Source organism: Notothenia rossii (assembly GCF_949606895.1).
Source record: "Notothenia rossii genome assembly, chromosome: 4".
Classification (NCBI taxonomy): Eukaryota; Metazoa; Chordata; class Actinopteri; order Perciformes; family Nototheniidae; genus Notothenia; species Notothenia rossii.
In genome coordinates, this window is record NC_136902.1 from 22,005,977 (window position 1) to 22,033,162 (window position 27,186).

The following is a 27,186-nucleotide window of genomic DNA, read 5'->3' on the forward strand; positions in this document are numbered from 1 at the left end:
TATCTGGATCAGTCATAAGGTTTCCAGTTTTTGTGCTATAGATTTTGAATTTAGTTTGGAGGATAGGGCTGGCCTCAAGCTCAGAGCGGAGGTCTTTGAATTATGTAACAATGAATATATTTAGAATGACCTGAATATCTATTTGTAGTCGCGTTTTATGCTTCTCTAAGGTGAATTAAGTTAGGTGTATGTTGTTTGCAAATTAGGAAAGCAGTGAGACTCATATTGTTTGATCCATGATTGTGCCACTGTTTATTCAGTACTTCATCACTTAGCGAATTCTATATATTATCTCTGCTGTCTCCGATATCCCTGCTGAAAAAACCAGCATAGACCAGCTTAAGATGGTTGCTGGTTTTAGCTGGTGTAGTTGGTTTACCATGCTGTTCTACCAGCAGTCTTGCTGGAATAACTGAAACAGACACAGAAAGATAGAGAGGGCGGGACACGGGGGAACGGCGGGACACGGGGGAACGGCGAGACGGCAAGGGTTGAAACAAAGCGGTATAAAGCATTGTTTTGACATGCGCTAACGGTCGGGGAGCGAAGATCAGTTGAGCGTTTCTGTGACTCCGCCCAGCGGCTGCTCTTCTGATAGGAACCGCTCTGACAGCTCTGTCTGGAAACGTGCTAAAATTCCTTCTGGAGGTAAGCAACCAGGGTCGGCTCCAGAACAAATCGAATGGGGGGGGCAATCATTTACCACGGGGGGGGGGGGGGGGCACACACTGCCGTCAACAACCAACACACAAACACCAACGCAACTTCAATTTATTTCAAAACATGCTGTAAAGTCTCTTGTCTTTCACACACATTGCACTCCCTCCATCTCCCACACACACACACACAGCGCTGTGCGCACCGCGTGCGTCATTACGCAATGGTGAAAGCGAAGACAGGTTATTTAAAATAGACTATACTCTACTCTTCATGCATAAATGCTGACAGACCCCAACATCTTTCAATATCAACATAGCCAGGGCTGGCATCATTAAGTAAACTAAAAGCATGTCTACCTTTAGAAGAGTTGCAAGCGGCGTCTCTCAAACGAAGTTGAACCAGCTGGGCCTTTCTTTTGTGGATGATTGCACGTCTATGGTCCGAGAAAACGTTCCTTAGAGTGGAGAATGAATTCTCGCACATTGCTGTGGAGGCGCCAAATGTTAAGGCATGTTTGAAAGCAGTCATTACGCTTGGCATTGCCTTAAGGTGCGTGTGGTATTTGGAGAGGATGTGCTGTATAGTCCAATCCCCCTCGATTGACTGTGACTGTTTTTGCATGCTGAAAAACTGTTTCGCAACTTCGTACTCTGCCTCAATTACAGGTGATCCTGACAGGTCCATAATATGCTGCACAGCCTTTGCATCAAGGAATGTGTCACTTCTCCATTTCTCCAAGCACTGAATCAATCGTGCTGTAGTACAGTCTCTGAAGTTCTGTTTTGTCATCATCCCTGTTTCCTGTAGTTCCCTCGACTACATACCCATCCATATTCGGGTTGGCTCTGCGCCTCCGTTTGGGCACTTCGGGTCTCGGAGTAGCGCTGGCAGCTATGGCCATGTCCCACACTTTGTTAAACTCCAGCCCTCACCACAACAGAGTTTGCATAGACAAGCTGTTGCACAAGCCACAAGACTTAAACCTGTCATCAAGTCAGTATTTTCTCTCTGTAAAGTCTTGTTTGGTGGGTCCAGCAGGGCAAGAACTTTGTGCACTAACTGAGCAATGAATGGGAAACTGGGCTCAGTCATCTCACGCAGCAGGCCTGTTGCTTCCATTCGTATCTCTGCGCCGTGGGCCATCACAGAATTAATCTCAGTCAAAAGGGATGTTATGTCGTTGAAGGATTTTATAATTACAGACACAGTGGCAAGATGTCCTGTCCATCTCTGTTCCAGAAGGCGTTTAAGGTGCACACTCTTATAATGCATAGCAACTGTGGGCTTCTTGCAGAACTTGTAGAGGGCATTTCATACATGAAAGAAATCCACTAAAGCTGTCTCTGCTGACATAGCATGTACTACAACTAAGTGTAGCTGGTGGTTCAAACAGTGTACATAAGGAATCTCACGTCACAACCTAGTTTTTTTTGCAGGAGCTTCTGGACGCCACCATGCTTCCCAGACATCAGAGCAGCCCCATCAAATACCTGGCTTAGTATATTTGATGTGTCCAGTCCAACTTTGTTGAGCTCTGCCACGACTGTGTCCGTTAATGTCTGTGCATCACCTTTGTCAGCTGTCGATATGATCAGGAGGCGCTCTGTGACGTCATATGTCTCATTTACAAATCGAAATGTTTTCACACCCATCTACTTTCAGTGTGTAAAAGGAGTCTCCTATTTCCTCCACTATAGCCTCAGTCACCACATTGCTGAGTATACTTATTTGTTCATTTTGCATTTCATGACAAATGTAAGTGGTGTTTCGAGGGATTGATTTCACTACATCAGCCAATTCGGGGTCTTTTTGATCGTATAGTCCAGCAGGGAGAGGAAAAGGCCACTGCCCCCCTCTGACATGTTATCAAAAGCCTCTATCTTCCCTCGTAAAGGCAGCTGGTTTTCCACCAGAAATCCAACAACATCAATAAGAGAGGGGATATAATACCTTTTTTTTTTGTAGTTGGTCTGCGTTAACAAGTGTAGAAATCTCCTTTCCAGTGCTGGCACGCCTCTCTCGCTCCTTCCACATTGCATAGCAAGAGAGATGCTCCTTTGAATTTCCATGTTTATGAAATCCCTTGTCTCTCTCCACCGCATTTTTCCAGTTACGGAAGCCAACAGTCACAAATGCATCCATTCTCTGGGTTTTGCTAGACTGCCGACAGCAGAAACAAAATGCAGCATCGGCCTTGACACTGTATTCAAGCCAGTCTCGGTTGTGATACCAAGCAGAGACAAACGAATGCCTCCTGCCAGTGAGGATGCTGTAAGGGTACTGTTTTAAAACAATTTGGTTGGGCTGATCAGCTCCAAGATCATCTATGGGTTAATTTCCATCGCTAACGTTAGCTGCAGCAGGTGGATAGGCTTGGCTAGCAGGTGTATATTGGCTGGTCGAAGAGCACGGCTCCAGCTCTTCAGAGGTGGTGCCTGCGATGCTGGAGCTGGGTGCATTCCCTTTGTTTTCAGTCGGTGGAGGAGTTGGAGGAGGCCGTGTAGCAGCTGCACCTTGCAGCCATTTACATATATACATTACTTTATTACTTTATGTCCGAGCATTAGCTTCGTCTCGCTAACTTGTGTTGGGGCAGAACCTCTGCTCCGCGCCGTTCCTATATGAGCGGGTTCTCAAAAGAAGGAAAAATTCAAAGCAGCCAGGATAAGGGTTAAACAATAATCTGTTTTGATGGTAAAACATACAATACATCACCCAATCACCTAATCACGAAGCACTCTGCAACAGCAGCTTCAAAATGCAGAATGCTCCGGGCCCAAGTTCTACCACCGCGTGAGACACGTCTCAGGAACGGCAAGTCAAAAAAAAGAGCGCCGATCTTCAAAATAATCACAACATTTATACACAGGTGGGGAGGAGTTGTATCGCTTGCTCTTCCCTAGCTATTTGTTTATTGGTGAGTTCACTTCTGAGCGAGCTAGCCAGTGAGTTGGCAGTGTTCCATGGGTCGGTTTCACTTCTGGGCGGGATCCCAGGCAGTGAGTCAGCAGTTTGTTGATTCCATCTGTTGCTTCTTACAGTGTGTGTGTGTGTGTGTGTGTGTGTGTGTGTGTGTGTGTGTGTGTGTGTGTGTGTGTGTGTGTGTGTGTGTGTGTGTGTGTGTGTGTGTGTGTGTGTGTGTGTGTGTGTGTGTGTGTGTGTGTGTGTGTGTGTGTGTGTGTGTGTGTGTGTGTGTGTGTGTGTGTGTGTGTGTGTGTGTGTGTGTGTGTGTGTGTGTGTGTGTGTGTGTGTGTGTGTGTGTGTGTGTGTGTGTGTGTGTGTGTGTGTGTGTGTGTGTGTGTGTGTGTGTGTGTGTGTGCCCTTAGGCAGATCCCCCAATCAATGATTTGGAGTCCTGACGGAGGACTCTTTGACGGAACGCACACACATTATCCCTATGCAGCCCATCATACAAATGTCACCTGTTTTTCTTTATGAAAGCCATACTTGTAAATATCCAAACGCCATCGTCCCATGACGGCCACAGAATCAGTCAACCAACAGAAGTTAACTGTTCCCATGCCCTAAGGTCTTCCCTGACTTTCTTCTCACCTAAAAGTCAGCTATCTGGAATGAATACATTTAAAAATGAGAACAAAGGACTATGGTCTCGTTTAACTGTGTGATTCAATTCTCAAGGCCTGCAGGATGTGCATCATTAACTAACAAGAATTTAACTGCATTACGTCTAAGGAAAATGTCTCTGGGAATTCCCCTGTTAATTGCAAGGACTATTGATAATTAACAGAGACTCAAGGGGCCTCTTCTTGGTATCTGCAAGGCAGAAATCACAAGTTTAACACACATTCTATATAAGGTGACATTAAAATGAATATACCAGAAATACACTATATAAAACTTTCTGCTATAATACGTTACTTTAATACTTCAAATAATTCAAATAATACTTCACTTGCTAATTGTGCACGCATTTTTTGAAGTAATAACAACAAATCAAAGGCCGGGGTCATTGGTCAAGCAACACACCAATCACCAGTGAGCACACCTCAGGCTGTGTTTTTTTATTTATATTCTTTATTTCTGATTTATTTCACACAAAAAACATTTAGTGGAAACGTTTTAATATGATAAATACATTTTAAAAAAACGGCAAAGTGGCAGTGCTTGCCTGCTCTGCGTTAGAGGGGGGCACAGTGACTCATTTGGGGGGGCATGGCCCGCGAATGCCCCGACCCTGTAAGCAGCACTTACACAATTTCACCCAGTCTGAGAATAAAAGCTTTCTCGAAGGTTCGTTTTGCTTTCTTACAACGTTACGTTACGTTAATGTTAACTTAACCTTAAGTTTGCTTGGAGGTTATTGTTACTTCTCTTAACAAGAGCTAGCTGTCTTAGCAGTTAGCAGCTAACGTTTTCTGCAGTTTGTTTTTCCCCTGAAAAACGGAGAGACAGCAAGCGCATTTCGTGGCATCTGCGGGCAGTGGCAAGTACTTCCGGCATCTGCCACAGAGGCCGCTACTCCGTGGTATCTGTGGCAAGTATATGCCACAGATGTGGTATCTGTGGCAAGTATATGCCACAGCCACAACTTGCCGTGGCAAGTAAATGCCACAACCATGCCACAACTTGCCGTGGCAAGTATATGCCACAACTTATATATGCCACAACTTGCCGTGGCATGTAGGCTATATGCCACAACTTGCCGTGGCAAGTAAATGCCACAAGTTAAGAGTTAAGAGAAGGTTTACGGTAGCTGCCACTCGCCTTCCATGGCAAATGCTGATATTTAAACCCGTATTTATCGCGTAAGATGTCGCTGTTTTAGCATGACTTTATCGGACTGATCTGTACACAAGACTGATGATCTGTTACTGATGGTCCGATCATATTTTTCAAAAAGATTAAACATATGTTCTATAGATTTTACTTGGAGAACGTGGTTTGTTAAAATAAATAAACGTGCTATTTTGATGATAATAGTCGGTACTCGAGTTGAGGGGGGATGGCATCCCCCCTGAAATAAAAACGGTTAAAATCATCCCCCTTCTAAAATGCATGGCGGGACCAATACGATTTTCATTGCCATAAGCAATAGCTGTGCACATGATATAACCTTTCACCCTTGATGAATTTCCATCATACATAATACACATAAGGATTATCCTATGTTAATGTTGGTATAGGCTACTTGACAGTAAGTGTCCTTCTATTGTTTGTTTTATATATAAATATATACATTCACTTGAAAAGACTGTAATTTCCTATTGTTACTGTTTTACTTTATGACAACTAGTGGTCATTTTCTGTGTTTTTGTTATGTCGGTGTTCATTTACTGAGTTTGTGATTTGTGACTTATTAATAAGGAAAACATCATCCTTAAAATTATTTTTTTAAATGTATTTTTAAATGTTCTAAATTTGAAAAAAATAGATAAAAATAAACTAAAGTTAAAATCTTGTTTTTCATGCCCCAAGAGCAATAAAAACAATTGGTAAAAAAATCCTGAGTGAGGCTTTCATAATTCATGGATGAAAGGGTTAAGAAAGACAAATATATGTTTCTATTGGTTTTAGTGAGATGGTTTATTGTAGTGTATTCTTACATATTCAGTAGGCTATATTGTTTATTCTTTAGATACTCTGTAGATAAATATCTACTAATAATGTGTAAATTATTTCCTGTTTCTTTTTATTATTATTATTTGCTGTAACGCAAAGATTTCAACATTTTAGATAAATAAATTAAATACAACGTATCATATCAAAATCTGTTTATGTTAATTAGCAACACAATGATTTGATATTTGCATGCATGACATATAACCTTTTTACTGATGCACACAAAAAGTTTTAACAAGGGTGTAATTATATTACATTGTAACCCTCTTTCCTCAACATATTAAATCAACTTTATACGGTTAAATGAGGATTGCTTGGAGTATCATGCTTAAGAGAACATTCTTCATGTTAATTGTTCACCACTTTCAAAACGCAATAAAAGCATGGATAAAAAAGCATGCATTGTGTCTTGATTTTTAATATACTGTCATGATTGTCTTAACGGAATAACATGGTTTGTTTGGATTCACCGATATCAATATCTAATAAGAATAATCTGAAGCATTTAAATAAAAATGTTCAACCAGAATTAAAATATTAAACAACAAAACAGATACAATGACATTAATCTGTTTATTAACAACGAAAATAATACAAATTAAGTACATATGCCTGGATTTAAAATAACACATTTATACATGTGTACAATCAAATATAACTGTCCTTTGCCTCATTTATGAAATATAAATCTTAGCATCTCACTAGCAGTGGCAACTGCAATCAGTTACAGCTGCCCTAAGTCTGTAGCCAAGTCTAATAACACCATTGTACACGTTGCTGTGTCAATACAGATATTTATTTTTAATTATTTGTCTTTACTAGTAACAATACACCTGGTTATCGTAGCAAGCAGTGGAAACTCCCCTCAAGAAGCGACAATTGCCAAGGGCTTGCGTTGCAACGCTCACTTGCCAATATTTATTTTTTTATTACAATATAGGCCTATGTTTAGCATACTATCATAGATATAGCACGTTTGTTTATTTTAGCAAACCACGTAGGCTATTCCAAGTAAAATTGAATATAAATGATCATTTATTATCTTCTTGAAAAATAGAGATCGCACATCAGTCCTGTGTACAGATCAGTCCGATAAAGTCATGCCTAAACAGCGACATTTTACACGATAAATACGAGTTTAAATATCAGCATTTGCCACGGAAGGCGAGTGGCAGCTACCGTAAAACTTCTCTTAACTCTGGCATCTTGTGGCAACTCCCGTTCAGCATGCGCAAATGCCACGGCAAGTTGTGGCATATGCTTGCCACGGCAAGTTGTGGCATATGCTTGCCACGGCAAGTTGTGGCATCTGTGGCATTTACTTGCCACGGCAAGTTGTGGCATATGCTTGCCACGGCAAGTTGTGGCATCTGTGGCATTTACTTGCCACGGCAAGTTGTGGCATATACTTGCCACGGCAAGTTGTGGCATATAGCCTACTTGCCACGGCAAGTTGTGGCTGTGGCATATACTTGCCACAGATGCCACAGAGTAGTGGCCTCTGTGGGAGATGCCACAAATGCCAAGGCACATGCCACGGCGATGTAGTGGCAACACTCATTGTGTTCTAGTATGATAAATAAAATAACATTGTACCTTGAAAATCAATGCATTCGTTCATTTGACACGTTGGTGGTTTTAGGTAGGCTATACAGCGACCCCTTGTGGTTCTAGTGTGAAGTAAAAGTAGAAGTAGCCAACCTAAATGTTGGAATACTCTGTTACAAGTAAAAGTCATGAATTAAAATGTTACTCAAGTAAAAGCGCAAAATGATTAGCATAACAATATACTTAAAGTGCATATTACATGTTTTCATTATAATGATTGATCATGAAAGTGTTCTCAAAGCTGGTAAAGGTGCAGCTAGTTTTAATGACTTTGTATACTGTAGTAGGGTATCTTGTGAATTTACTCCAGGAGTAACTATAAAGTCTGATTTAAGACTTGATTATATGTATCATCATTAATCAGAATCTGTAGTAAGTAACTAAAGGTAGCGTATTAAATAAATGTAGGGGAGTAGGCTACAATTACACAATTTACCTCTGAGTTGTAGTGGGGTAAGTAGCCTACTACGTAACATACCATTTACATACTCAACTAAAGTACAACTAGGCTATTTCTAAATCACAAGTACAGTACTTGAGTATACAAGTTAGCCTATTTCCCACCTCTGGTCAACAATGTTAGATCTTTATGTCAACTTACTAATAATATATCTTGAGTATTATCATAAAAATAGCACGTTTATTTATTTTAACAAACCACGTTCTCCAAGTAAAATCTGAACATATGTTTAATCTTTTTAAAAAATATGATCGGACCATCAGTAACAGATCATCAGTCTTGTGTACAGATCAGTCCGATAAAGTCATGCCAAAACAGCGACATTTTACGCGATAAATACGGGTTTAAATATCAGGATTTGCCACGGAAGGCGGGTGGCAGCTACCGTAAACCTTCTCTTAACTCTTAACTTGTGGCATTTACTTGCCACGGCAAGTTGTGGCATATACTTGTCACGGCAAGTTGTGGCATATATAAGTTGTGGCATATACTGGCATGGTTGTGGCATTTACTTGCCACGGCAAGTTGTGGCTGTGGCATATAATTGCCACAGATACCACATCTGTGGCATATACTTGCCACAGATACCACGGAGTAGCGGCCTCTGTGGCAGATGCCGGAAGTACTTGCCACTGCCTGCAGATGCCACGAAATGAGCCAGGCCCTACTGGAAAAACGTGATGTAGTTATTTAAGGGTAAGTTAACTTAACGTTATCTTACAAGTTGAGAGGGTTCAGTTTTGTTAAGAATCGTCAATGTAATGCACGTTAGAGGTTTTTGTGTTGAACATGAAGTTAGTTAACTGTAGCTCTCTACCAAAGGTTAGCATGTTAAGCTGTAGGCCTACTTTCTTTGGCAGCTCGCTTAATACAAAGAGGGTTTTTGTGCTTCATTGTAAACTTTTCTTACAAATGTGTGTTAATCTACCTGAAATTGTAGGGACAGTTGTTTTCTACTCAATGATACAGACCATTGTTGAAGAGATGCAAAACACACTGTAAATGAGTTGGGTCCGACATATACTTTGAGTAATGTTACTTTGCTGCTAAAAAATGGAACATTATCAGATGAGGACATCACCAAAGTGTGTGAGTCTGTCAGGGGATTTGATCTGTTCTTTGCATGTCGTACAGGGCCTATGTACACACTGCTCTGGTATTAATTAAAAATATAATTGTAAAATGTGAAGTCTCCCGCTCTTGTCATCGTTCAGGCTTTGCATTTGAACTGACTGGTTGCGGACTTGAAGGGAACGACTTCCTGGTCTTTCTGACATCCAGGAAAAAGGTGAGATTCTAATCCATTTCAATGCCAAAAGCAAGTTATTGTTTGTCGTCCTGTGTTGTCTTATTTCCTTATCTTTCTTTCAGGTGTAACATCTACCAATGGTTGTACATGACATAGACCTCCTCCACCTCTTTGCTGTCCTATTACATTACATTAAATTTAGCTGACGCTTTTATCCAAAGCGACTTAAAATAAGTACATTCGACCAGGAAGATACAACCTTGAAGAAAACAGAATCATATAAGTACATCAGGTTTCATAGAGCCAAAACATTTCAAGTGCTACTCAACTGGCTTTAGATAAGCCAGCCCTTTATTAGTATATAAGTGCTCTGTTAGCAGTTCTTTGTTAGTAATTCTATCACTCGAAGTGGAGTCGAAAGAGATGAGTTTTCAGTCTGTGCCGGAAGATATGTAAGCTCTCTGCTGTCCTGATTTCAATGGGGAGCTCATTCCACCATTTTGGAGCCAGGATAGCAAACCCACGTGTTTTTGCTGACGGGAACTTGGGTCTGGGACGGAGCTGGGGTGTAGTACGGTTTAACCATGTCCTGGATGTAGGAAGGGCCAGATCCATTTGCAGCATGGTACGCAAGTACCAGTCTCTTGAAGTGGATTCTAGCAGTTACTGGAAGCCAGTGAAGGGAGCGGAGGAGCGGTGTGCAGAAGGAAAATGTTGGAAGGTTGAAGATCAGGCGAGCCGCTGCATTCTGGATGAGCTGCAGAGGTCGGATGGCACATGCAGGTAGACCAGCCAGGAGGGAGTTGCAGTAGTCTAGGCGTGAGATGACGAGAACCTGGGCCAGAACCTGCGCTGTTTTCTGGGTCAGCTGGGGACGTATTCTCCTGATGTTGTAAAGAGTGTATCTACAGCAGCAGGTTGTTATAGCGATGTTTGCAGTGAAGGATAGTTTGTTATCTAGGATCACACCCAGATTCCTTGCAGTCTGACTCGGGGAAACAATAGAGGTGCCGATGTTGATTGTTAGGTCAAGAGTGGGACAATCTTTTCCCGGAAGGAAAAGCAGTTCAGTCTTGTCAAGGTTGAGCTTGAGGTGGTGAGCAGACATCCACTGAGAGATGTCTGCTAGGCAAGCAGAGATGCGTGCGACGACCTGGGTCTCTGAGCGGGGAAAGGACAGAATTAATTGGGTGTCGTCAGCGTAGCAGTGGTATGAAAAACCTTGCGGGTCCTACTAGTCAATCCTTCTGATCAGAGCCTTTCCTAAATAGTGGTAAGTTGTTTTACAGGTCAGTGTATGTTAATTTAGCAACTGAATGCTTTACTGCTGTTGAATAAACCCTATATTGCTAGTTATTTTATTAAAACTATGATTTGCAATCTTTTTGATTCCAATTACAATAATCTTTTTGTCATAATTGTAAAACACATCTTAACATCCATCAGCAATCAATAAAACAAATCATTCAACATAAAATAGAAGAAATCTGGACCTATTCTATTTTTTTGTTCTATATTTCTGTTGTGAGAATCACTTTGCAATTGTGTAAGTGCTATATAAATAGTTATACTAATATTATTGTTGTTACCATCATTACTATTATTAATAATGTTTTCTTTGTTTTCTTTATTCATCACTGCAGAAAGGATCATGCCAGCTCACATCAAACACCTGATCAAGAAGTTGTAAATCTTCAGGCAGAAAAGATTAAAACACCTGTTCAAAGTTCCAGTTCCCTGTACATCGAACCATGCCTGTATGGAACTCTGTTCCACATGTCTTCAGTCAGTTCTGGACCCTATGACTCGGACACTAGTTCTACCAAGGCTTATTAGAGGGTAAGCAGTGGTAGGAGAGGAGTGGAGTTATCTTTGTATTTGGGCTGCAAGTCGACAAAGGTGATCAAATGCTGATAACGGCCCGATTCATTTGATATTGATTGTCTGCCAATACCGAATCCTGATCCGATTCTTCTATTTCCCAGATAATACAGCTGCACCATGTATACTAGCTCTATTTGTTTTTGCTATTGTAATTCACCATAAGCAATTGTTGACTGTAACGTCTATGCCAACCAACTGTAACTTGTAATGTATTTTACCATACTTAAACGGTCAAGTTCTGGCAACCACAGCAGCCCAAATGTTAGCATAAATGTCAAGTTTTCTTTTTACAGTGTACTTATATCTGTACATTTCTTTTCAGTTTGCTTCAAGAAGTGGCTTCAACAGACAGACATGCAGGCCAGATTGGGAAAGGCTTGACGCTATGGGAAACATTATGGACATGAACAAAGAAAAGCAAAAAACACTATATTTCTTGCCTTTTTCTTATCATAGGCTACATAGTGTTACTGTTTTTGTTACCATTTAAATATTGAATTCTATGTATTATTTTAAATCAAATGCACCTGTTTTAGATAATATATTTATTTTTGATGTATACAGTGGGTTGATTTGCAGGTTGGTTGTTATTTGTATAATTATTGTATTGTTACTGTGTATTTTATTATATTAACTAGCTATTTATTAAATTAAAATACCGTTATGAACACTAACACGTCTTTATTTTGGTAGATAACAGAATACATGACACAATGAATCTTTCTAATATATTTATGTTCTCTGGTTTAAATAATCATAGTATTTAAACAATGTGTGCTGGTCACCTGGAATCCTGGTAAGCTTCCAGCATGGTATATTTAATACTATTATTAAACATAAGCTGGTGATCGATGGATGCTGGTGACCAGCCCAGCATACCAGCATACGATACTGGTCTATGCTGTTTTTTTTTAGCTGGCCAGGATGACTGGTGCACCAGCTAAACCAGCCATCCTGGCCAGCTAAAGTGTCCAAAACCCCTCTAAACCAGCCAACCATTCCAGCCCAATATCTACTGGCTGGGTATCGTTATCTGTGTCAGCTGTGGCAGGTCCCTGCTGCCTCACCTCCTATCAGAACAATGGGAAACCGAGCAAGGCTATTAGCATTTTAAAGGTTGTGGGGGAGGAGTGCGTGGCATAAAAAAAGAAAATGAGGGTGAGTTCAAATCACCTACACTATACCTGACTTCCTTGGGACGGTCCCGCGTAAGGCTACGGCTGCATTTATTTATTTCTACATGGAAAATGAAGCAGGCGCACCAGCCAAAGGATATTTATGGACACCGAGTCAAACCAAGATTATGCATCTCATAGAAACAAAGACGGCACATCTGAATGGAAAACAAACAAGGCGATAAAACCACACAGCTATTTTGGCACCTGCATTATTACTCTTACTGAAAGCACAGCGAGGGGGAGAGATAGAGGGAGCACCCGCCTGCGCACGAGCTAAAACTGCGCGCTTCGAGCCAGAAGACAGCTGCTTATTTGCCTTGTTTAAACCTGCATTGTTACATTAAAAACGTGTGCTGATGAAGGTGAAGCGCCCTCTTGGATAAGTCGGAGTGCCTAGGGAGGATGCTTCAGGCTCTCAGCAGGAGCAGGTGCGTTCACCCAAGTGGAGGAGCAGACCACAGAGCAGGAGCGACGCACAGCCACCGGACCACATCACCTGCTCCAAAGGAAAGCCCTTTGTTTTGACGGACTGATGGTTAATGCGCTTTTTCATCTCAAAATAACTCGATTTTCCCCTCCAACTTTGACCTGGTAATCAGGAGATTGTGGGCACATTTAAACTAGTGGACGCACAGCTCATTTGGGATATATTTTTATGAAAAAAGAATAACAGTCAAGCTCCGCTCTGTGGGCTTCTCGTAAGACTGCTTCACTGAAATCAATCTTCTTCTTATCAAGGACAGAATCATCTGCAAGGATGCCCGGGGCACTTTTTTCAACGCAGTCCCTCTACATAGGAATGGAGGTGGTGATTGCACTGGCGTCCGTAATCGGGAATGTGATGGTGGTTTGGGCGGTGAAAATTAATAAATCATTGCGAGATACCACGTTTTGTTTCATCGTCTCCCTGGCTCTGGCGGATATCGCAGTGGGAGCCCTCGTCATCCCTTTGGCCATCACTATCAGCATCGGACTCCAAACTCACTTTTACAGCTGCCTGCTCGTGGCGTGCACGGTGCTGGTCCTGACGCAAAGTTCAATCCTGGCCCTGCTGGCTATTGCAATTGACCGCTATCTCAGGGTCAAGATCCCCACCAGGTAATGAGTTTTAACAACCCACACAAAGGAGGGGCACATGTTATTCTCACTATCTGTTCCACGTGGATATAGCAGGGATGGTGATAAGAATGGTGTTTATGATGATATTGTATAAGAAGTCACAGCCCCAGTGCTTTGCTGCTGGGAATCAATTTCCTCAAGGGTCTTACTTTCACTTCATGGTTTTCATCCATCCTGTCAATCCCTTTATATGCAAATAGATTTGATTCACAATTACTTACATGGCAGCTAATAAGGGCATATCTGATCAATTTACAGCGTGAATTAGTCCCTAGAGATGATGATATGTGTGGAAAAGTAGCACAGCGACAAGATTACATTCAGGGGCGGGGTTGTACAAGGAGAAATGTGCTTTCTGTGTTTCTGGAGGGCAGAAAAAAGGCTGGGTTTGCTGTCAACTATTCAATATCCCTGTTTTGTATTTGATGCCACTGCCAGACTGAAACAACAGGGATGTGGTGTTGAAAGGCTGTAAAGTTAAACTTTGCATAAGAGGGGAATTTATTGTTGGAGAATATTGTCTGTGCCTCAAACTTTAATCCGCTGTCTAAGACTCCACTAAGTCTTCCAGGTTTATGATAGCATTTATCAAGGAATTTAAGTGTGTTACTAAGTCATTTAAAACCTTCCAGGCTTGATGGTGTCTGCCACAACTACTTTCACACCAATGCGCCCTTGTGTTATTTAAATCAGATATTCTAGGACTTTCTACTGCCAAACCCATCCTACAACTATTTTTTATCAAGAGGGAGAATATTCCATCCCCCTCCTACACTCTCTGCTGTTAGATTAGTATCTTATCCCTTCTGAGCAGGCTCAGTGTGTGAATAATGATCTCTCTGCCGTTCTTCAGACACATACCTTAACACATTCATCCCTGATCGACACTAATCCAACACATGCTCTGGGCTATAGTGGGTTTTGTTTTGATTCAGACTCCACTTCAGCAAAGGTCAGGTTATTCTAATGCTAATATTGTCACTACAACCACCAAGACAGACTTGTTAATATCAACCATTAGTAATTCCAAAGGGAGCAACAGAAGCTGGCTGCCTCTGGACAAGTATCAGTACCTCTTTGTCATTGTTCAGAGGACAGCAATGATAATATTTGACAGCCTCTTCACCCTTTACCTTCTTCTACCCCCTGATTCCTACCACAAACACTTCCAACAGTAAAAAGCCAAACATGTGAAGCCTGTTGTAACATCAGCTTGTGTCCACCGTACTAATAAATTAGAGAACTATAATTCAGTTTTGCCCTAAACAAAATAAGCATGAGAAGTAGCAATACTGCAAAGGGCAAAGTCAACTGATAAGGGTTTGCACACACAGTCTTGTTCAAGTGGAAATGTGTGCAACAAAGAAATGTGTGCTACTGTACATCCATGTGCTTGTGGTTTGAATGATAATTCCTCCTTTGGAATCAAGCCTTTTGTCAGCCCAAGGGAACTGACAGAATGAGAAATGAAGTACAAAAGAAAGCATGAATGTCCTGACAGCGCAGTGAGAGAAAGTGCTGACGTGATACTGTGTTGTTTACAGGTACAAGCAGGTGGTGACAACTCAGCGAGCGGGGGTGGCGGTGGTGATATGCTGGACGGTGGCTTTCATCGTGGGGCTCACGCCTATGTTAGGCTGGAACAACCTGAAGGGCCTTCAGCAGAACGGCTCCATTAGCTCTGACCTCATCATCACCTGCCAGTTTGAAAACGTCATCAGCATGGACTACATGGTCTATTTCAACTTTTTCGGCTGGGTGCTGCCTCCGCTGCTGCTCATGCTGGGCATCTACGCAGAGATCTTCTACGTTATTCACAAGCAACTTAACAATAAGAAGTTCACCACCAGTCACAGCGACCCCAACAAGTACTATGACAAGGAGCTGAAGCTTGCTAAATCGCTGGCTCTGGTTCTTTTTCTCTTCGCTGTTAGCTGGCTCCCCCTCCACATCATCAACTGCATCACACTCTTCTGCCCGGACTGCGAGAAGCCCATAGTCCTCCTCTACATCGCCATCCTGCTCACCCACGGAAACTCTGCTGTCAACCCAATCATCTACGCCTTCCGTATTAAGAAGTTCCGCACGGCCTTCAGGAAAATCTGGCAACAGTACTTCTGCTGCAAAGATACACCAGCCCTGGAGATTCAGCCCAGCGACAGGAAAGAGATGCCCAATCCAGAGCCACAGCAAGCGACTCCACCTCAGAAGGGACTCCTAACATCTGATCCACCACAACAGGAACAGCAGCAGGAACAGAGGAACGAACCTCCCCAGCAACCTAGAGAACATCCGCCCTTACTGGAGCAGAACACAGTTTAACCTGAGGATCTAATCAGAAGCTGCAAAGTTTTGATCACTGCACAAGTGTTGGTTCTCTCCTCATTTGAATGTAGTCTAATGAGGAGCCTGAAGTGCTACAATGCTTTAGTGGCTGAAGTGACTTGGATATATACATATCCAAGGTACTGGAAGACCATTTATCTTTACTCAGGATGAGTGGATTTACTGACGGTTTGGTCAGAGCACAAAAAAAGCTATTTATTAACTTGCAATAATGGAAGTCTTTTGGACATTGACTGTCTATCTTAGTAACTGACTGAAGATTTTAAGCTTTAACTTTTGTTCATTAGGGTCAAGGAGTGGACATTACAAAATGTGCAATTTAAGTTATTGCGGTTGGTCAGAATTGGTTTACCAAATGTGTTAACCTGCTGTTAAAAGAACGTTTATACGCTCAAAAGAGCAGATTCATCTTACTGTAATATTGTGTGTATGTTGAAACTGGCAGTGGCTGAAGAATATGAATGTAGTTGTAATGTAAATATGAGACTCAGCAGCACAGCTTTGACTGCTCATCTCTTCTTCAGGTTCTTAATCGCACAACGGTGGTAGAGCAAGTGCCACGATGGGAGAGATGTTTGCAGTAAGGAGGTGTGTGTGTTGGCTGATAGAAGGGTTTTGTAATCCCTTAACTCTTCTCCACCGGAGCTCTCTGTGGTCCCAGCAGCACTGATCCATTACCAAAGAGATGGACAGGGATAAGAAACAAGCAGTTGGAGGGAATTTAACCTTTCAGAAGCGGCATGGAGGAGACTCGCAGCCGCAGGACGACGACCAATCATGGGGGAAAAGACAAGATGGACTTAAAGCTCTTGTTTATCCAGCTCCATGCCAGCTGGTTGTCGAAGATGTGTTTTCCCTTTTTTTCCCGCTACATTGACTGATGATTATCACGACTTACCACTAAGAACAGTGGCTTCCATGGCCTTACTCAGTATTAATTAGTAAAGACTTCAGTGGAAAAGACAACTTGAAGATTGTGAGTATCTTAACTACACTGTATGTTTAACATTTTGCATAATGCCAAACTGGGGCATCTGTAGATTAGTCATATAACAATGTTCAATGCCACTGACATAAAAACATTGTATGAGAATGTAAAGTAATTCTGTTTCGTCTCTTGTAAAGACTCAGAGCTCTGGCCAAGTCAGTTTACTGATGTTTTCCTAAGTGGGTGACAATCTTTTATGTAAGTTTAAGATATTCCCCACTGCAGTTTGGACAAGCGTCTCTGGGGAACGACGAGCAAGCAGTGAACATTTTGAAGTTCAGATGGGCAAACAAAACAGATAACTCAATGCAATCCACGCCATCTGTATCTTGATTTTCCTACAAAGTGTAAAGGCCAGGTGGACTGTACAGAGCACACATTTTAAGGGAAGAAAGGATGAATAAATGTGTAATATAATATGATATTGTGCTTTACAGTTAATGCTTTTTACAATTATGTTTTTATTCAAATAGAATAGTGAAATATACATATGTGTGATATTTTTATGTTATGGCTTAATGAATGATTCCACAGTCCAGCCCTGTCTCTATGATATCAGGGTTTCAGTGATTTGGGTGTCGTAGATGAATGTAGAGTTTCATTTACTCAACAAAAAAAACATTGTCAACATTGCCAATTTAGTCAAAAAAGGGTTGCACAGTTCAGAAAAAGGTGCACTACTGCACTCATACAATAATATAAAAGTGGCTACAATCAATGTGTGGGTGTTGTAACAACTTTCAAACTAGCAATGGATAACATGACAATTTGTATGTGAGAGGGGTCATTACAAATGATGAACCCTCCCGAATCTAAAGTTCCTTTTAGCTCTGCTGGGGTTTATAGCGCCTTTCAGCTCATTGGTTTGTTTTCCAGCCTGCAACCTAAGTGCTTTTTTGTCCCACTGCTCTCATCTTTGTCTGTGAGAGCAGCCTGCTTTTACTACAAAAATAACAAGCTGGCAATACAATTTCAGATATATTCATATAAGGCCAGACCCAAACAGACCATCTAAAAAGAGTGAATATTAGTGTTCTTCGTGTGGCCACAAACACGACTCCAAATGAATGCTGCATATCAGCTAGTTGTCTAAATAAAAAGCTGTATTTGGCATATTATGTTAGAAGAAGGTAAGATCTTAGTGGGTTTTTTACAGCTTGTTTCCACTTTCCAAAAGAAAAAGGAAATAGGTTTAACGTTAGGGGATAATAACTGTTGTCATTTTGTTCCTTCCTCACATAAAGTCAACCCTTCCTGCATGCTATCTCAGAAAACAGTGAATTACAAGCACCCACCCACCCAGTGCATTTATTCAGGTTTAAAAAACAATTTGTTAAAGAATGATAAGTTTGTTACATTCCACCTATTCAGTATTTTTTGACGAGTCACCATTTCTATATGTGTGATTATTCAAGAAAAAAACGACTTATAGCCCCAGATACCTCGACTTGCTGTTGGTACCTTGCTGCAGCTTGTCAGTGCTGTCACAATTCTCATTACGGCTGCAATAATGCAGCGAGTGGCTCTTAGATAACAGTCGAGAGTTGTCGCAGCTCTGACAACCCATTTCTCCTCTCAGTATTGGAGTTCCTTTGATACCTGGCCCCCTAATCCTGAAGACTGCTCACTCTTGCTGTGTCTGCAACGTCTTCATCTCGCACTTTGCCAACCGATTCACTTCGGTCTTCTCTTTCAGACAAAGCTTGTCTAAAATCCATAAAGCAGAAAATACAACACACGTGCAAACTTTCATGAGATGAGCAGAAAGCTTATTAATCAATAGTCTGGTTCAATATTAGGACTGTTTTACATACAGCATAACACTAATTCAGCCTTGGAGGCTATTCTTATCATGTGTGCCTGGTTTCCTGGGCAAAGATGCTGAGTTTCAGGGAAGGATTGAATATCAAGTTGAAGGAAATTTCAGATAAGAACTACAAATAAGAGGAGGAAAAAAAATACTGGAGCTTAGTATTTCCGATAGAACAGCAGAGGTGACCTTAACCTGCAGCGAACTACTGTCCCTGTGGGGGCTAACCGCAAATCCTTAGGGAGGAAGAGGGGCTGCTCTTTCCTACTTTCCATATTCACATGCTGCAGTAAAACCAGGTTTAGGGTGTAGCAACCTTGTATTATATGCTGTGACATATTTGCTATACTATTTTCATTAGATTCAATACATTATGTGTTGCACATTTGCAGGGGGAATTCTACATTGTGGAATTGTGGTAAAGGTGTCTTTGGAAATGTTTGCATTCTAAAATTGGAATATTGCTATATCAAGAGGGCAGTGACCTTCAGTGTATCTGGTCTTATGGATAAATAATAGAATGGTTTGTTTCATCAATTTCTGATGTCAGCATTTATTTAGCGCCTATTAGCAATAGATCTATCTGACATTGACCTTCCGATCCTCACAAGACTCCCTGTACCTTCAGGGCAGGCTTAGGGGAGAATGCATCGCATGATATTTATGTCCCAGTAAAAGGCTTTTTCATAAAAAATGGAGAAGCGGTTTGATCTACCTGGGCTCTGATCAGCCATCATGAATAAGCAAGTGTGTTGTGCCTCTGGTGCTGCTGCACAATAGGAAACAAGGCGTCTTGTCAGAACATTTTACTTACCGTTACAACATCTGTTTTTGGTAACAGCTGTAAAAAAACTTCAACGCAGAGCTTTGAAGGGTGAAGGAAAGGATAGCACATGCATAAAGTAGCAGCACTACAGTGTGATGATGTCAGTAAACCACAGAGCAAGATCCGCCATCATGCACTTGTATGTTGGTATTCTTCTGCACGTGTGATTTCACAGGAAAACCAATCAGTCATAAAAACAAGGCCCAATTCTCTTGCTGAGGGAGCATCTGTGTCAGACTCATCTGTGTTATGATACAGAAATGTGGGAACATCAATTCCTAGTTGGCATCGCAGCTAATGAGGGGCTACATCCAAACTGATGTGACTAAAAATGTGAAGATGTTAAAGAAAAATGTGTGGATGCAAATTTGCAGCAGATGGAAAACTTTCATGAAGTAACAACTGAACACAGCATATTAAGATGTAATTATGTTTAATATAAACAACTGCTATATTACACAGGTAAAGAATATGTTATGATCTTTAGCTGTGTATTTAACCTAAAGGTGCTGAGACAGAAAAAAGTGTGTGATCAATTTTCTTTTACAGTCCTTCAGAATCGGTTTCATCCCACTCACTGAACCTCTGACAAACAGCTATAATAAATGCTCACAGCATCTGTAAAAAACCCTTCAATAAAACAGCATTAGGGTTCCACAAATAAAACAAACTGATTTCCCTCAACAATGAATTATTCACCAAACAGTCTTACAAAATTAGCACAACATCAATTTTTGATCCTTTTTGTCTATAAAATATCTGCCTCAGGAGGTGGTTTGAAAACCAGCCTTGAAGCAAGGTTTTGAAATGTAGGGGGCTCAAATTGACTCCATTGTGAACCTACATTAAAAAGAGGAAGCAAAAAATACAAGGATTGAAAAATAAGATGTTATGGAGCAGATCACGCAACAATGTGTTTATGCTTTGTAAAGTAGCATGATTCCCCTCTATTGGTTTAAGGTGTTCCCTATAAACTAATGGCTGTGAAAGGTTGATGATTCATCTTTCCCTTCTCTTTTTCTAAAATGTTTTGTTTGTCATTGACAGTCCTTATGCCAGACTGCCACCTGCTGGTGAAGAGTGTTTTGGTTTGTTTGATTAAAACTGAGCAGTCGCAGTGCTCACAGTAGAGTTCTAAGGTCACATCTGGTTCCTTCATTAAGCTTCTCCCACAGGTCCTGATGGCCCCTTTCAGTGTCATAGACCTTTATTTAAAATCTTCTGATGGCAGCTTCAAAGACGTGCTAAGCTGGTTAATATACTCAAGACACTAGAGTTAGCCCATTGAGCGTGGATAGGAGAGCCAAAACAAACCCCTCATTGCATCCTCTCTGCACATTAGATGCAATACACAATTCAGGTACATTGTGCTCAGAAATAATATCAACAAGATCAGACATTTCAATAATTTTCCTCAATATTAAAATAATTTGCAGTTTTAATCAAAACAGTATGATCAGTGTTCAGTAGAAAAACATGCTTTATTATTAAGTTGGACTTATACAACCTTGTAATTACTTGCACTTCAAAAGAATGCACAGTTGAACTTGCAAGATAGTTTATCTTCTATTTCTATCACATGCAACCTTGTTTTTATCATTCTAGATTTGTAAGCATGAAATTGTTGTTTGAAGTTGTTCATTATCTCACAGAAAATCTATATTTCAAACGTTCCGTCATACTAATAAGATCACAATTTTGCCAACATTTTGTTTCTCTAAACTTGCCTTGCCTTTCTGTAATGAACTTAAAAATAATGATCTACAAGATAAGTACACTTATTATTGTGCATTCCTTAGAGGTTTTAATCAGGTTATGTAAGGTAAAAATGCTATGCTTGAGATAACAGTTTACCAGGTAAATAGCAGTCCACTTTAGGGACAGGCACAGTCATCAGCAAAAACATAACCACAAACTGTAATGTCAGGGTTCAAGTTGTCTTGCTGCATTTCAGGAAAATGACACAACAATCTGGGTTTTTGTCCTGGAGGGAAATGTTGCATTTATCTGAGGTCACGCAAGATTAAACTCTGGCAAACCCACATATGGTCACAGAGAGCTCAAACCCAGCAAACACACATCAAAAGGTGTGAATACTGCCTGCCTCAACAAGTCTGAAGCAAAGTGTGCAGAGTTCAGCTAAAGTCCTGAGCCTGACTCACTTCCCGCCTGCTATCAGCTGCTTGTCCTTTATCAACAAGGGAATTTCCAGTGCTTTTTCCCCTTTTTTTCACACAGTGGTTTTAAAAACCTGTGGAATAGACTTCACCATATATGAATCTTACAAAGTGCCCATCTACAACAGCACTTTTTTGTTTTGTTTCACAGGCCCTCAGTTCGTTGTGGTAGATTTGAAAACAACTCTTAAAAAAGTTATGGAGGCGTTGCTCCATGTGCAGTTAAACAAGCAATAATAATATTTGATGCAATCAGAGCTCCCATCGTGGTCATTGCTGTCACTCCCTGTGGCTGTGCTTTGGATGGCAGGAGATGGAACGCTCATAAAGGCCACTGCTTATGACTGGCAGTAATGAGCTTTTAATGGTGGTGGTGAAAGATGGCTGTTCATAAAGTCAACACAACTCCGCCTGCCTGGACTTGCTCTACAGTGGCAGTCCACGCCTTGCCAGATGCAGTCTACCCTCATGCATGGCTCACAGCCAGCCCCGCCTGCTTCTTTATAGTGATATTATTTAAGTGCCACTTCAAATTACACCTCCCTGGGGCGGCCTAGTGGTCTTATGGGGGCTAAAGCGCCAACCAAGGACCACATTGTCCCCGGATCTCTGTTGCATTTCATCCCCCGTCTCACACTCTTCACTACTGTTACTATCTGACAGAGACAGAGAATGCCAAACATTTGTGTGTATGTGTATACATGCCTCAATTACTTCTGTCATGATCATTTCTCACACAGGTGAACCATGTACACAACTATGATGATATGTTTGGTTCCCATAAACCCACAAGTTACTCAACAAAGAATGTGACAATCACGTATGTATCCATACAAAGTCATTGCAAAACACCAGTACAAATGCTTCCAGGACTTTCTGTCACATCCTGTTCACTCATCACTACGGAAGTGTCCCAATCCTGTACAGTGCCTGCGTGGAAGCAGAGAAAATGTGCATTTTTAGTCTTTGGTTACCACTAAAGATCCACTGCCAGAGCAATGGGAACAAAAGCAGTGATAAGCAGTAATGGCTTATATGACGTGCATTTTTCACTTGGCACTTGGCTTTGATCCCTGGCAGCGTTGTGGAACTTTAGTTCCGCACATACAGATTGAGAAAAGTCGTTTTTGTGGTAATGTGAGCCAGATGAAGTCTGGACACTGATATCAAGATACAAGCACAACTATAGTTTGCATTTATTGTTTGTTTATTTGTACACAGTATCTGCAAGTCCTTTTCCCCTGACCTGGAGTTGTCTTTATTGCAATAAAATAAAAAACAAATGCCTTTATAAAAGTGCATTTATGATATATATTACCCATGGGCCATCAAGTGGCATCTCCAGGTGCTTGACTGACATAGTAGTCGGTCAGTCACAACAATGCCATCCCAATTAACAATGCATATGCACTACATGTTGTGTAATGTAGCCAACGTTAAACATTCTTATATTTTTAATATTTGAACTGAAAAGCTAAAATAAACTCAATCAAGTCATGCGAGTAATCCTGTCTCAAGTCAAGAGTCTATAGCTTCCAAGTCCCTAATTTTCTTTCAAGTCAAGTTGAAAGACATCAAAACAGCGACTAGTGTCAACTTGATTTCAAGTCATAATGACCCAAGTCAACATATGAGGATTGTTATTATCTTATTACCATTTCTATTAGCATCTGAAAGTTCTTTACAGCATCTAGAAATGATGAAATGATGTATTTGGTAAGACTCTGAATAGGAATCCATATTTTTTTTCTCAGAATCTTTACGTCATATATTGATTGTTACACTGAAAAAGTGTTTGCACAGTAAGCAAGACATAATCCCTGAGGTGACTAGTAGTCTCGATTTTGATAAAGAGTATTGTAAAGCAGAACTAACCCTCTGGGAGACATGAGTCAAAGCTCCTACAGTCCCATTCATATGACTGTACACAACTTTTGGCATCTGTTTAAAGTTTCTTCATGGAATTATTTCTGTCCATATTATCAGGCTGACTTATGATGACTCATTACAGACGAGATGTTATATGAGTGACACTTGAGGGCTTGGAGGGCACAACATGGTTCCGCCCTGGCTATTGCTTGTTTTGATCGGTTTTGTTTTGGCTCTCAGTTTGTTTGTTGTGCTCTCTTTGTGTGCCAATTTCACCCACAAGCATGCATAGTATCTCAGCAAATTAGAAAGGGGTACAATATTCAGAGACAATACACTAGACATGCTGTTCATAAGAGTTTTATTTTTCGCTGTTACATAATAAAGTGAGCAACATAGAACGATCAAGAATAAAACGAAAGAAACACAGAGGAAAACTTCTTGGAAACCCAAAATAAACTGTTGAGAGAGGTTAGTGGGTTATAAAAACAAAGCAATTCCCAGAATAAACTGCAAGGCCCAGCAAACTTGCGGGGGTGGGTAAAGTACCTGGACGTGGTGATGGGGCAACACTCCCCCCACATCAAACACTGTGACGGCCCTGTATGTTGCACAGTCTCTATGTCCCACCGCAAAGTCAACAAACCAGTCCCCTTAAAAAGAAAAGTCAGCTGAATGAGGAAGCTGGCCAAGGAACCACATCAACTGTGGCAGACAGGAAGAGATTTTTGCATTTATAACTGCCTGCTAGAAACATACCGTAAGACAGTTTGCTTTAACAAGGCAGAGAAGAAACTAAACAGACCAAGTCACAATTAAGAACACAATTAAGACAACGTTGCAGAACTAGCTACAGCTAAACATTCTGAGTTTAGGAAAAACACTGTGCTTCAGTTTTCACCCTGAGCTAATACTGACCTTAAAGTGCTATATCTGGTACATGCAATATTGAGGATCTTGCCATTTTCTGCGGCTCTGTCTTTTAGCAACTCCAGAAAAAATAGAGAGGTGACGACTTGTTGTTATTGGTTATGTTGTTGTATAGTAAATCTAATCACAAAGATGCCGTCAACGTGAGCTGAGAGGGTCTTGTTGCTCTGCTGTGATATTATCCAGCTCTCTGATGACGCAGTTGGCTGATTGGTGGTGGTGTGTATCAACAGGCTGTGCTGTGATTGAGGGCAATTTTGGGATGTATGCCACACAAAAATGTGTGTATTTTTCGTGGTTCTGAGCCAGACGGCTTTTGGAGGCAAAGTGGCAAAAGCAAATGAAATGTGGCATTTGTTTAAAATACATGGAGCCGTTTTCATTAAGCCTTTGACGCCATGTAAAATCAGTGGCAGATGTTTTCTCGTGTTGCCTGGGGATTCACTGAGGAGCCACATATAAACAGAAATAACCATATGATTGTGTCTGAATGACCATAAAAACTGCATCAAATGAAAGAGGGCTTGTGTATTTAAAGCTGAATCGAGCTGCTTTAGTCTGAATGAGAAGTAATCCATGTGGCCAAAAATATATGTAAAAAAGTGTTATGTAACTACTGTAGCTGCATTCTGTATTTTACGTGTTAACCAAATGTCTGTTTTAAAAATAAATGCCTACTGAAATCAAAGGACATTTTCCAGTTAAAGTGCAGTTAGTGAATAATGTGCATTTAAAGTGAGAATTTGAAAAGGGCAACAAGCATAATAAGAAGAAGGAAATTGAGAAAGTTGTATCCCCCTCAACAAACAATGTGTTTTGATCTGTTAAAAATATTGAGAGATGCATATTATAAAGACTGCACAGACACAATAGATTTAAACCCCAACTTTGTACACATCTATACAAAAGATATATGCTTTTTCATGTCTGTGGCTCTCTGTGGGAAAATCAAACCAAACAACAGGAGAGGATGTGACTATATGTTTTAGATGGTCAGAAATACTCTTGAAATTGAGGGGGTGCATGACGCAAGTGTTAAAATGTATGAAGCATTAACCACATCAGGAAACCATAGATTCAAATATGAGGAAGGATGCCCTCCTCATAAAACCACAACACATTACATCTCCCCTTGAAGTTGATAGCAATTTCCTTGACCATAATAGGCAAGTAATTAGTACATCTGTGTGGATGTGCACTTTTATTCTTTTCATCAAATGAATGAGGTCCCAAGTGCTGCATATATTTTTGTATTATTTAGAAGCAACTATTCAACATGGGCTTAAACAGGGCTATTGTGGCACAACTCGTCAGTTCGGAAGAGTTGTTTATTTTCCTGCGTCTGAAAAGTCAGCAGAGCAACTGAGTAAACATGTATGTACAGGAAGAAAGGATGTCAGCATTGTGCCCACTGAAAAAAGCCCCTCATCTGAATCTTTGGCCATTCAAGAGGAAAACAAGTGAATCATGATATGCTGGAAGAGACACATCTTTACCCAAAACATACTCACATACCTCAAAATATCTACATTTACTTGCTATTTCACACAGTTTGTACTCTTGAGGTTACATATTAGCCAATACAGAAGTTGCGCTCGAGTATAATGTAATAGTGAATGACAAAAACAGAAATAAGATCCGCTTTGGAGGAAAAATACTGGAAGTGCTTATGGCCAAATGACACATTGCTAATGAATTGTGTCATTTTAGGGATGAAGCCGGTAAAGATCTTTCATCAGCAATGATATACAGTGATGATGAAGCAGGTAGTTCCCTAAAATCTGGCCAACAACAACATTGCAATACTGCAAAGGATCACACTTTGGGTTTGTTAACCTCCTAAATCAGCTGCATAGTTAACATTTTATTAAATGTTTAAGATCTCAAAAATGTAAACAATATATTATCTTTAAAATGGACTTTAGGCATTTAACATTTGATACAGTATCCAATTATAGATAAAGAGGAAACACCTCTATGAAAAAAGTGGAACAAACTTTTTTTATATCATTACTTTGAGCAAGTGTCTGGCTGGGTCCCATGATGAGGGTGTTGTATTCATGTAAAAATACATGAACATGTCCAGAAGAGCATTTGGCATTATTAAAGGATGGAAATGTCAACATGCGTTCATCATCTAAATGTTCTTGTTGTTTTCTCCTTAGGTTATTTCCTGATTTTCTTTATTTCAGCTTGAAATTGTATACAATTATTTGTTATATATTGTTGGTCATTTGTGTTGTTGTTTTTTAGACACTTTACTTTATAAATGTAATATCAATGCAATCATAAACAATTTCCATATTTGGTCTTATCCACCATTGTCATTGTTCACTCCTTCTAGCTTAAAAAAAACAACCACCTAATAGCTTCTAGGTTATACTAAATGTGGATTTTTTGGAAATTCCCCATGCCTATTCAACATGCTGTCTGTCAAGATGTAAGTGGGAGGGTTGAGGTTAGTAGTAGGCGGGGGTGAGGTAAAGTGACTAAGGAGTTAAG

The 27,186-nt window shown here is 40.6% G+C and overlaps 1 protein-coding gene and 1 long non-coding RNA gene across 3 annotated transcripts in view; both read left to right on the top strand.

Annotated features, from left to right (window-relative positions):
* LOC307035354 overlaps window positions 1-12,019 on the top strand; it is a 51,330-nt gene extending 39,311 nt beyond the window's left edge. For both annotated transcript variants that reach the window (XR_013807071.1, XR_013807072.1), the window contains 3 exons: window positions 9,523-9,596; window positions 11,201-11,396; window positions 11,764-12,019. This is a non-coding gene — a long non-coding RNA (uncharacterized lncRNA). The remainder of the gene's footprint in view (window positions 1-9,522; window positions 9,597-11,200; window positions 11,397-11,763) is intronic.
* Window positions 12,020-12,510: 491 nt separating this feature from the next.
* adora1b (adenosine A1 receptor b) lies at window positions 12,511-27,081 on the top strand. The gene is made up of 2 exons (XM_079676419.1): window positions 12,511-13,717; window positions 15,283-27,081. The coding sequence occupies exons 1-2, from the start codon at window positions 13,377-13,379 to the stop codon at window positions 16,058-16,060; spliced, it is 1,119 nt and encodes a 372-aa protein (XP_079532545.1). The 5' UTR covers window positions 12,511-13,376; the 3' UTR covers window positions 16,061-27,081.
* Window positions 27,082-27,186: the final 105 nt, after the last annotated feature.